General features: G+C 49.4%; 1 protein-coding gene across 1 annotated transcript; it reads left to right on the top strand.

The window, feature by feature from the left end:
• The first annotated feature begins 3,592 nt into the window (after window positions 1–3,592).
• Window positions 3,593–11,888, top strand: LOC109258604 (tubulin alpha-3 chain). The gene is made up of 5 exons (XM_053902309.1): window positions 3,593–3,707; window positions 7,441–7,663; window positions 8,545–8,693; window positions 9,007–9,687; window positions 11,491–11,888. The coding sequence occupies exons 1-5, from the start codon at window positions 3,705–3,707 to the stop codon at window positions 11,785–11,787; spliced, it is 1,353 nt and encodes a 450-aa protein (XP_053758284.1). The 5' UTR covers window positions 3,593–3,704; the 3' UTR covers window positions 11,788–11,888.
• Window positions 11,889–12,732: the final 844 nt, after the last annotated feature.

Here is a 12,732-nt window from a genome sequence, read left to right as displayed (position 1 = left end):
AGTTCCTCAAAAAGTTGAACCTGTAGTTTATCACAGACCCAGCAATTCGTGTCATAGAGAAATGAAAATATGTGTTCACAGCAGCTTTATTCATAATATCCACAAAGTACAAATGTCCACCAACTGATGAATGGGTAAATAAAATATGGTATAGGGGCACCTGGGTGGCTCAGTCAGGTGAGCAACTGGCTTTTGATTTCGGCTTAGGTCATGAGCTCACGAACCTTGGGATGGAGCCCTGCATCAGGCTCTGTGCTGTGCGTTGGTGGAGCAGAGCCTGCCTCGGAGTCTCTCTCTCCCTCTCTCCCTTGCTCTTTCTTTCTCTCAAAATGAATAAAATAAACATTAAAAAATAAAATAAAAATGGTATGCCCATACAATGGAATATTATTTGGCCGTAAAAAGAAATGAAATTTGAGGTGATGATAGCATTCTAAACTTGCTTGTGGTAATGGCTGCACAACTCTGTGAATATACCAAAAGTAATTGGACATTTTAAACAGATGAATTGTAGAGTATGTGAACTGTATCTCAATAAAGCTGTTTACAAGAAACAGGAGTGAAGGATCATGCTACCACAGGCATGTATCATGTAACAGGAGGAATGTGTCATGCTATAACATGAATGAACCTTGAAAACATGATGCTGTGAAAGAAGCCATTCACAAAAGACCACATATTGTATGATTCCGTTTATAGGAAATGTCCAGAATAGGTAAATCTACCAAGACAGAAAGTAGATTAGAAGTTGCCTAGGGCTGGGGCGCCTGTGTGGCTCAGTGGGTCGAACATCTGACTCTTGATTTCAGCTGATTGTGATCCCAGGGGATTGAGTCCTGTGTCCTGTGTCTCCATGCTGAGCATGGAGGCTTCTTGGGATTCTCTCACTCACTTGCTCTGCTCCTGCTCTCTCGCTCTCTCTCTCTCTCTCTCTCACTCTCTCTCTCGCTCTAAAATAAAATTTAAAAGAAGTTGCCTAGGGCTAGGGAGATGGGAGGGACTGGAGGTTGGTAGCGAAAGAGCATGGGTTTTTTTGGAGATGATAAAAATGTTCTAAAATGGATTGTGATGGGGCGCCTGGGTGGCTCACTCGGTTATGCATCCAACTCTTGATTTTGGCTCAGGTCCTGATCTCACGGTTTGTGGGTTTGAGCCCTGCTTCAGGCTCCCCGCTTACAGTGTGAAGCCTGCTTGTGATTCTCTCTCTCTCTCTCTCTCTCTCTCTCTCTCTCTCTCTCTCCACCCCTCCACCACTCATGCTCTCTCTAAATAAATAAATAAATAAATAAATAAATAAACTTAAACAAATAAGTCACCTTCTCTAACTTTTCAAATGGATTGTGGTGATGGTTGCACAACTCTGTGAATATACTGCAAACCACTGGATTGTACACCACTTTAAGTGGGTGAGTTGTGGGGTACCTGGCTGGCTCAGTTGGTAGAGCATGTGATTTGATTTCAGGGTTGTGGGTTTGAGCCCCACATTGGGTGTAGAGATTACTTACAAACAAAAAACATATTTTTAAAACAATGAGTGAATTGTATGGTATGTGGATTATATCTCAAGAAAGTTGTTACTAAAACAAAAAATCATATTGTTGGATCCAATTTTGTAAAACCCATGTATAAGTATATACACAGGGGAAAAAGAAACTAAGAACACCTTGACATATTAATAGTGTTTAGCTATAAGTTGTGGGTTTGGGGATGATTTTTATTTTCCTTATGTTATTCTTCATTTCCTACACTTTCTACTCTGAATATGTGTCACTTTTAAAACCAGAAAAAATAAATAGTACTTTAAAATGTGATACAGGCTACAATTCAGTTACGTATGTGGAATGATTGGAGCCGTGAGGGTGGAGGAGGGTGCTATAGACTGAATTGGGTCCCCCTGCCAAATTCCTACGTTGAAGCCCTAACCCCCAATGCGACTATATTTGGAAATAGGAGGCAATTAAGGTTAAATGAGGTCATAAAGGTGGGACCCTGATCTGATAGGATTAGTGTCCTTATAAGAAGAGACACCGAGAGCTTGCCCCCTCCTCCCACCCCTATAGGCAGACACAGCAAGAAGGGAGCCTTTTGCAATCAGGAAGAGAGCCCTCGCTAGAAACCAACCCTTCCAGAACTTGACCTTGCATTACTCTTCTAGCCTTTAGAACCGCCAGAAAATAAACTTCTGTTACTTATGCTACCCGGTCCATGGTGTTCTGTTATGGCAGGTGACCTAAGATAGAAGGATTCACTCTCTTGGAGGGAAGAAGCAGGGAGGGTTTCTCCTGGTTTCCCTGGCTCTCCGTTGACCTCCTTCCATCTCCCTCCTCCCTGCTGCCAAAGCTATCTTTCTAAGGGCCGACCGAATCATACTATCCAAATGTTCCCAAGGCCTACAGAAAACTTCCAGCTCCTCTCCCTGTTGTGTTCCACTGCAGGGGCAACTGAGTTCCCCGCTCATCTGTAATAAGTTAAGGGTCTGCTCCAACATGCTCTAGGGAATCACCAGAAAGGATGTTGCATTCTGGTGATAAGTTTGGGGTTATGCCAGAATTCCTTTTACCCTGCTTTTCTCAGAAATAAATACACAGTGGATCCCAAAGAAAGTTAAGTCAGTCTTTACAGAATGGAAGAATCAGGTGATTGTACCAAAGTTCCCCAAAATGGACACTGCACTCCAACCCAGCCTTGGCGGGGGGAGCCTGGGGTATACCCTCCAACTCCCTTGTCCCCAGAAACTCAGAAATCCCCAGATTAAAGAAGTAATCAAATCCTGCCTGGTTCCCGGGCGCTGGATGGCAAAGGCCTTTCTGCACCGGAAAAAGGGTGGACAAGAAAGCTGGGTGCAGATTTTGGGTATGAAGCTGGCATCCATCTTGTTAGTTGTTAGTCTATCTCAAGTCTCTTGACATAGAACACACCTCCGCGGACCAGATGAAGACACTTGAAGTAACAAAGTAACATCTGTGAACATGACTTCATAAGCCTCCAATCAACAGCGTCCACCTTCTCAGGAGACCCCCCCCCCGCCCCCCCCGCCCCCAAATTTCCCCGTAAAACCCCTCGTTTATAAGCCATCAGGGAGTTCGGGACGTTGAACACCGGTTTTACGTTCTCCTGGGTGGTGCCACACCAACCAATAGCCTATCTTCAAGGCAAAAACTTGGTGCAAGTCTTTTATTGGCTTGCGAAGCACGGGAGAGCAGCTCTCCTTTGCATTAGTTACAGGTAGATGGTGGGCAGGCCTTGAGAGGGTGTCTCGTTTGCAAAGACCGGAATCACGAGCAGACAGGTGAGTGGGCCTGGGCCTCCAAGCAAGAAGGCGGCACAAGCTTGGCGTGAAGCCACGCGCACATTGAGGCCTTACGTGCACGAAAATGTGCTATGTCCCACGCAGAGAAATCCGTGACCACTCCCACCTAACATCCCAGGATGCATCAGAATGCTCTGCTTTGGCTAGGCCACAGCCTTCCCGCCAAAGCCATATCCAATCAGAAAGCACCATACTCCGCAAGTCAAGTAACGTCCAATCAGAAGCGGGATTCCAGGCCTAGGTCCGCCCCGAGGCACTGAGGACCAATGGGCACCTGGGCAGCGGCGGGCCAATCCCGGGCCGTGTGCACAGCGCAGCAGCGGCAGTTGGGCGCGTGGCGTCTGTGGCAGCGGTTGAGGTCTGGTAACGGCGTTGGGCAGCAGCTGAACTCACCATGGTGAGGTCCCCCCCTGGCCACTCTCGGGTCATAGAGGCCCAGGCAGGAGGGAGGATGAAGCCCGCCACATGAGGCCCCTGGGTGGGGCAAGACTGCGACAAATCCTAGGGCCGGGGCTCTGTGTGTGTGTGTGTGTGTGTGTGTGGCGGGGGGGGGGGGGGGGGGGGGAGATCGGGGAAAGAGGGGGCTGGGGGGGGCACGGGAGGCCCAGGGCTGCCCGGACGAACAGATGATAGTCCTCTCGCTTGTTCTCTGGGTGTGCGAACCCTGAGGGCAGCGGCAACCTGCGTCGTGGTAATGTCCCGGATGAAGGGGGGGTCGGCAGGTGCAGATGTCTCCTCGAAAATTGTAACTTTATGAGCCAGGTTGGAAGCTGGGTGACCTTGACTTGTTGGGTGGCCTTGACTCAGTCTCTGAGGACAGCCGTTATGTTGGGTTCCTGAGGCCTGGAAGGTGGTTCTCAAACGTTGGGGTCCCAGGACATCCCTACAGTATGTATGTATGTATGTATATATGTATGTATGTATGTTAACGTATGTTTATTTTTGAGAGAGAGAGACATACACACAGCACAAGTGGGGGAGGGGCAGAGAGAGAGGGAGACACAGAATCCGAAGCAGGCTCCAGGTTCTAAGCTGTCAGCACAGAGCCCAACGTGGCGTTCGAACTCATGTGATATGAGATCATGACCTGAGCTGAAGTCCAACACTTAACTGACTGAGCCACCCAGGTGCCCCTACAGTATTTCTTTTTTTATAGAGTTTATTTGAGAGAGAGAGAGAGAGAAAGAGTGCAAGTGGCGGAGGGGCGAGGGAGAGGGAGAGAGAGAATCCCAAGCAGGCTCTGCACTGCCAGCCCAGTGAGCTCAAACTCACAAACCATGAGATCATGACCTGATGGGGAAGCAAGAGTCACGCTTAACCATCTTAGCCACCCAGGCACTCCATGGACATCTCTACAGTGTAACAAAGTAGGACTCCAAAAAGCCTTTGTTTATGTGGGTTATCTCCGTAGTCGTTTGCCATGTTAGAAATTTTAAAAATATTTATTTACTTTAAGACAACATGCTGACATAAACACCAGATATCCAAGTTGCAATAGCCATAGTTTGTCGGCTCTTGCGAGGAAAATAACATTCTGTGAAAAAAGCTAGTTCAGTTGGCAACTGAAAGCACACAAGTGCTATTTCTTAAAACAGCTGTATTTCAGCAGGTGCACAAGAGCTTTATGGATACTTTCCGTTTTGTCACAGTACTTGAGGGTGGATGTTTTATAAAATAATCATTTTTTGCTTCATCATGAATATTCTGAAATGAAATTGACTTTTTTTTTTTTTTTTTTTGGTCTTTTTACCGTGAGTGCATAAGGGTGAAGAATCTAACGAACACTGGTATAGTTTGGTGCCACTACCTTGATTTGTACTAGGGCATTAACAGTTTTACCCCCCCCCCTTTTTTTTTAAGTTTATTGTTTTGAGAGAGCGTGAGAGAATCCCAGGCAGGCTCTGCACTGTCAGTGCGGAGCCCAGTGCGGGGCTTAAACTCATAAATGGTAAGATCATGACCTGAGCTGAAGTTGGATGCTTAATTGACTGAGGCACCCAAGCACCCCAGTTTTACCCACTGTTTGATTATGCACCATCAGTGAACACGGTGAAATGTGAACACGGTGAAAAGGGCTGGTTATCTCAGTAGTCCTACTGTGAAATCGCTTTAATTTCCAATTACCCTGAAGAGGTCTGTGGATCTCTAGTGGCCTGAGAAGGCCGGTGATTACTTTGAGGACTGTTAGCGGGTAGGGGATCAGTAGAAACAATTGACAGGAGGAAGAGAGCAGAAAGGTCTGCGCATTTGCTGTCTGGAAGCTGAAGCTTCTGGGTACGTAGGGAACAAAGCAATCTGCCAAGAATATGAAGAGAGCAGTTGGACCGGAGCTTGAAAAGAAAGAGGATGAAGATAAGGCTGAGTAAAGTAAGGTAAAATTTTAATGATCCAGGTGAGGTTGGTGATGAATTTTGAATGGCTTTCTATTGAAAGCTAGGAATGACTTTTCTGACTGCTTTTCATTAGTTTCATTGGATAATCAGATGGAAGTGGCCTTGCAGATCATGTAGCACACCAGCCCCCATTTTGTAAAAGAAAAAACTGAGGGATTTTCTCAGGGTACAGAGCTTACTGTGATCATACTAGGGCTGAGTCCGTAGAAAAGTAAATCAGGCATCCTGTGAAGCATAGGCTGCCTGGATATAAGTAAGGCAAAATGAATAATACTGATCTGTAAATGGTGTGATTGTGTGGATTCCAAAAGACTTCCCAGAGTGTTGATGAATTTCTTCTCTGAAGGAGTGCATTCCTTGTCATTGGAGAAGTTCTTTCTGCAAGTGAATAATAGTTCCTTCTGGGAGGGATTCTTAGGGTATTGTGGCGTTACGTGAATCTCTATGCCCCTAATTGGAGAGTTGGTGTTTGTGTAATAAAAAACGGGACTTCAGGGGCACCTGGCTCAGGCGGTTAAGCGTCCGACTTCAGCTCGGGTCATGATCTCACGGTCTGTGGTTCGAGCCCCGTGTCGGACTCTGTGCTGACAGCTCAGAGCCTGGAGCCTCCTTCGGATTCTGTCTCCTCCTCTCTCTGTCCCTCCCCTGCTTGTGCTGTCTCTCCGTAATAAACAAACCTTAAAAATAAGAAAAAAAAATTACCTGCCAAACTTAAAAACAGGACTTCAAGTTCTTGGTATTGTATATTAGGATTTAGGGTAGGTGGGACACCTTGAATTTTATTTGATCTCCTCTATGTATTTGTGAGGATACGGTGTCTAAAATAGAACAAATGATTAATGACTGTACAGTTATGTTTATGGCGGGAAAGATATGATACAGTCAAAAAATAGGTACTTTGAGTCTAAGGAAACCACCAAAGGACAGTGTAGTGTCCTACCATTTGTGATGCCTGGTTGCCATTAACTCCTAGCCTTGAGGTGAAGGGAGTGGTTACTAGAAGTTGAGAAGGTGGCTTTATAAAGAACACTGACTGCTGAAAGTTTGTGGCCTTGATAAACACACTCAGGGAGCCCATGGCAGTCCGGCAGGGTGGGAGCCAGGAAGTGAGCACCCTGACCACACTGTCCTCTAACCTCGCAGTCTCTTGCTGATGCCTGCCTTGGCTAATGCAACCAGAAGCCAGGTGCAAGGAAGCCCCTTTCATGCAGTCCAGATGGGTCAGCCTCCCTGAGCACAGCCCTGGGTGGAGAAAATAGAGGGTAGCTGTAGATGGGTAGATGGATGACACACATATGGTGACCACTGGCACCTGGGCCATGGTGACCTGTGTCCAAGTCCACTCTTCCTTCCCTGATCTATTAGTTGTTACATTCTCTTTGGACAGGACACCATCAGAAACTAGTAGCTATATTCTTTAGAGAATAACTGTGGCTGTATGGTGACTGTGGCTGTATGTGACTGTACGGTGTGGCGTTTACCATTGACATTACGTGTATGGTAGCAAACGCTTTTGTGTAGGGGCTAAGTCCGGCACTTAGTAGCTCGGGTGGTTTAGAGCACCTCAGTTTTCATAGGGACTTGAAAAGGGTCACATAAGCCTTCTGGGAAAGGTCTGGGAAAGCCATAGACAATGTGAAGTACATATAGATGTGTGTGTTAATATGGTTTCCATGCCATATAGTGTTGGTTCCCTTGAAGACAAGGGGATCTCAACGTTTGTGTTCTGGTTCCCAGCGCGAGTGCATCTCTATCCACGTGGGGCAGGCAGGTGTCCAGATCGGCAATGCCTGCTGGGAACTGTACTGCCTTGAACATGGAATTCAGCCCGATGGTCAGATGCCAAGTGACAAAACCATCGGTGGTGGGGATGACTCGTTCAACACGTTCTTCAGCGAGACTGGGGCTGGCAAGCATGTGCCCAGAGCGGTGTTTGTGGACCTGGAGCCCACCGTGGTCGGTAGGTGCTCGGGCACTTGGGCAGCTTTCCCGGGAGAGTGGGAGAGCCTCCCTGAAGCCCCCTCCATGCCCCCTGTGCTCCTTTGAATCCTTTCTGCAGAAAGGACGGGGTGTACAAGTACACGCCTGTGGCTACATCGGGTGAGAAACTGAGGCTCCTAAGTTAGGAGAACCTAACGTACAGGAAAAACATAGGCTGGTAATAGATTCACTCGTGGCCGCCTCAGCCCCAGGCAGGTGGTTGTGTAGACTCCACCTGCGGGGTGCCCAGGCACTGGTCCCTCCTTAACGCTGCGCACACCAAGATGCTGCTGCGTGAGAATCTTGACCTGCATCTGACAGAAAGGTAAGTAGAGAACATTCGTTGGCTTCCTCCAGATTAGAAGGCTGAAGTGGTTGCCAGGGAGAGCTGCAAGGAGAGAGCACCTTTCAGTGGCCACCCAGGGGAAGACAGGATGTCACCCTAAAGCCTGTGAGAGGCAGGCCACAGAGGGTGCCCTGATGGGACTGGCCGGCCAAAGTCATGCTGACCTGGTGACTGTCCAGCATGTAAGCGATTTTTTAGTTACACTCTTTGAGGTAGCTGTGGGTAGGAGGACATATGTATGCACGTGCAGAGTCACCTGTGTGCGGGTGTGAGTGGTTTCCCTCCTTTGAGGACCAGTCAGATTGGACTTTGTACCTCCACTTGACTTTACCTGCTGAGCCATAGATTGCTGTTGTGGTCTGCGTGTTACGCAGAGACGTTTTCTACGAGACCCTGATGCTGCCGACCGCGAGGAACGGCACGTGCTTGGTAGATCCCGACGGTCCCCAAACCCACCCCTCCTGGTGAGTTAACAACGGGCTTGAAGCCCTGCGGCCCACGTGTCCTCTTTGTAGATGAGGTGCGCACAGGGACCTACAGGCAGCTCTTCCACCCAGAGCAGCTGATCACCGGGAAGGAGGACGCAGCCAACAATTACGCCAGAGGCCATTATACCATCGGCAGGGAGATCGTCGACCTGGTCCTGGACCGGATCCGAAAACTGGTAAGGGGGTGCCGAGAAGGCTTCCTGTGGACGTTGCCCCGGACGGGAGGGTATGCAGGGATTGCGACCAGGAGGTCGCTCTGGCAAAACCCCAGGCCAGAATCTTGAGTCCACGTTTCCCTTCACGTGTGGCTTCAGTGCGTCCGTACATCTCTAACGTCTGCCTTGCTTTGCTCCTGAGCGTCCTGCACGTGCGCTGTGGACGATTTGAATGTGTGATCATCCCGCAGAGGCAAAGAAGTGAGCGTGGCTTGTTGGAGGTCGGCGGTGTGGCTTCCGCGGGCACTGACTCGCGGTCTCTGGTTTCTCTCAGGCGGATCTGTGCACGGGGCTGCAGGGCTTCCTCATCTTCCACAGTTTCGGGGGCGGCACCGGCTCTGGGTTTGCGTCCCTGCTCATGGAGCGGCTGTCGGTGGACTACGGCAAGAAGTCCAAGCTGGAGTTTGCCATCTACCCGGCCCCCCAGGTGTCCACGGCCGTGGTGGAGCCCTACAACTCCATCCTGACCACCCACACGACCCTGGAGCATTCTGACTGTGCCTTCATGGTGGACAACGAAGCCATCTACGACATATGCCGGCGCAACCTGGATATCGAGCGGCCCACGTACACCAACCTTAATCGCCTGATCGGGCAGATCGTGTCCTCCATCACGGCCTCCCTGCGATTCGATGGGGCCCTGAACGTGGACTTGACGGAATTCCAGACCAACCTGGTCCCCTACCCCCGCATCCACTTCCCCCTGGCCACCTACGCCCCGGTCATCTCAGCGGAGAAGGCGTACCACGAGCAGCTGTCTGTGGCCGAGATCACCAATGCCTGTTTTGAGCCGGCTAACCAGATGGTCAAGTGTGACCCTCGGCACGGCAAGTATATGGCCTGCTGCATGTTGTACAGGGGGGACGTGGTCCCGAAAGATGTCAACGCAGCCATCGCCACCATCAAGACCAAGCGCACCATCCAGTTTGTGGATTGGTGCCCAACTGGATTTAAGGTAGGACTGGGTGATGTTGAGTGGTGTTCCCGGTCAGCAGGCAGCCGACCAAGCACAGCATGCCCTTTGTAGGGGATGCCCTGTTCCATGGCAGCCAGCCCCTTGGTCACAAATTAGTGAGCCAGAGTGATAATTTATTCAGTGGTGCCATTTGAACTCCCTTCCTGAGTTACCACATTGTGTATCTGTGTGAGAATTTTCTTTTTTAACAGAACAGAAAGTTTGGGGAAGGATTTTTGTTGCCGCTTCTGGGTGAAAGAATTAGTGTGGGAAAAATAGTTTGGACTTAGAAATGTAGCAATTTTCAAGGGCATTTTGACAATTTATGTGGATATTTGAAATCGGGGTATCACTATAAACATCAGTGTTCCTAAATCCCACGTCATTCTTCAGGCATAAGGAAATTAAACCAAACCTAAATGTCCCATGCAGCATTTGATTTAACGAAAAATGGTCATGGATGTTTTCGGAAGAAATGGCAACATACTCATTTCTCTGTTAGTAAGATTGGCAAGTTTGGACAGAGGCTGCCTCCAACACAGTTTGTGCCAGTCTTCCATCTGATACAGAATAGGAAACTTGCTGTAGCTCTTCAGCTTTGTCCAGTACTTGGACGCTAAACTGTCGATGCTTTCCATCTGGGAAAATGTGCTTCCCTCTGCCTTGCTTTCCATGCCGCCTAGCTGGCTCAGACCTTACTGCTTCTGGTGGGCTTGCTGCAGCGGGTCCTTCACTAGCCCTTCCTATTCTGGGTTCAGGGATCGGCACAGTTGGCAGACCAGCCATGTAGAGTTTTATGTGGACACACCCACACCTGTTCATTGGTGTCTCGTTGTGGCTGCTTTTGTGCTCCAAAGAGAGAATTAAGCAATTGTGACAGAGACCATGTGGCCCACCCAGCCTAGAATATGTGCTGTCTTGCTCTTTTTTTTGTTAACGTTTATTTTTATTGTTGAGACAGAGAGAGACAGAGCATGAACGGGGGGAGGGTCAGAGCGAGAGGGAGACACAGAATCTGAAACAGGCTCCAGGTTCCGAGCTGTCAGCACAGAGCCCGACGCGGGGCTCGAACTCAGGCCGTGAGATCACGACCTGAGCTGAAGTTGCACACCTTAACCAACTGAGCCACCCAGGCGTCCCTGTCTTGCTCTTTATAGACAAAGTTTGCCGACCCCAGCTCTAACTGACCCTGTGTATCCCTGCCCAAACCTCTGGTCGTGTTGTCTCCTGGTTTGGAAACTTAGAATGCCTCCCCTTTTGGACCCAGCCCTCGAATATCACCCCCTTTCTCCTACTTAGCACACACATAGGCCACCTCCTGTTGCAGTAGTAGCAACAGTCCTAGGACCTGAGGGTGTGCCTGTCGCCCTGTTATGCACAGGCTGGCTCATTTGGTAGGAGACCGGGGGTACGATCTCCCCTGGTGATAACAACCATAGTACTCTGAATCGAGTGGAAAAGGTTTCAGCTCCAGAAATGAATCCCCATCTTGTAGAAGCCTATGGGGAAAATAACATGAGGAATACAAAGCAGTGTCCCCTTTTAGAAGAAACAGCCCTGTTGCCTGAGCACCTGTCACATGTCTCAGTTGCTGGGACACAGCCCTTCAGGCAACTTGGGACTGAGCCGGGAGCCAGGGCTCCTTTCCCCAGTTTTGCTGGTCTGGAAACCAGCACCCTGCTCACCTGACACCTTGCCGGGCACAAAGAAGGCACCTGCATGTCTTTTGTTTCCATGAAAGCAGCTACCACTTCTGGGTTTGACACAAGTTTCACAGACTGTTTTCTTCCCCTTCTCTGGCAGGTGGGCATCAACTACCAACCCCCGACTGTCGTTCCCGGAGGGGACCTGGCCAGGGTGCAGCGGGCCGTGTGCATGCTGAGCAACACTACCGCCATTGCCGAGGCCTGGGCCCGCCTAGACCATAAGTTTGACCTCATGTATGCAAAGCGAGCCTTTGTGCACTGGTACGTGGGGGAAGGCATGGAGGAAGGGGAGTTCTCCGAGGCCCGGGAGGACCTGGCAGCTCTGGAGAAAGATTATGAAGAGGTGGGTGTGGATTCCGTGGAAGCAGAGGCTGAAGAAGGGGAAGAATACTGAATGGGGACATGGCTGGCAGGCATTCCTCTCTCCCTCTCTCTCTTGCCACCCTGCAGCACAGGTGGTTTTCAGTTGTTTCCAATTAAAGTTTCTGTATGAAACTTCGGTCTGTTGTGATGCCCCTTTGGGATGCACTCATGCGACTGCACAGATGGGTGGGACCCCAAGGCCTGTCAGGCCGTGTGGAAAGCTGTCCTGGGCTGCACTGTGAGTTGTGTACAGCACTACCTACATCTGTAGGGAGCCAGTGCATACTTGACATGATCTGCATGACCTGGGGAAAACAGTTATTTCCAAATTGAGGTTCCAAAGCACAAAGATTTCCTAGATTCTAGCGAAACTGAGTTAGGCTTTCAATTGAATTTGCAATTTTTCAGGTTTCTCTGTTGATGGCACATGGTGACTAATGTGTAAGTTTGGAACTGGAGTTTGAACACCTGAGGTCCATGGAAGGGGGCTGTCCACAAAGTCCTTAATGCTGTGGGTCAAATGTGTAGGGTGAGGACATTCGGCAGGGGCGGGGCGGGGGTGTTGGAGTTTTATTGGATTCTCCATGGCATTCACAGTCACAGGGTGAGCTCTAGATTACGGTTCATCTTTGACTTTACTGTGCACGTAACCTGTAAGACAGCATTTCCACTCCACCCTCAGACCCTTGCAGCTCTACCCTGGGAATGGTCTCGGCAAAAGCACTGCACCTTTCTCTTTAGCGAAACATGTTGACGTGCATTTATAAAAGTTTTAGTAGGGGCGCCTGGGTGGCTCAGTCGGTTGAGCGTCGGACTTCAGCTCAGGTCATGATCTCACGGTCCGTGAGTTCGAGCCCCGCGTCAGGCTCTGTGCTGACCACTCAGAGCCTGGAGCCTATTTCAGATTCTGTGTCTCCCTCTCTCTCTGACCCTCCCCCATTCATGCTCTGTCTCAAAAATAAATAAACGTTAAAAA

Source organism: Panthera pardus, unplaced genomic scaffold, assembly GCF_024362965.1.
Source record: "Panthera pardus isolate Hobbes unplaced genomic scaffold, ASM2436296v1 HiC_scaffold_15, whole genome shotgun sequence".
Classification (NCBI taxonomy): Eukaryota; Metazoa; Chordata; class Mammalia; order Carnivora; family Felidae; genus Panthera; species Panthera pardus.
The sequence above is the reverse complement of the archived record's forward strand: the minus strand, read 5'-3'. Positions and strand labels throughout refer to the sequence as shown.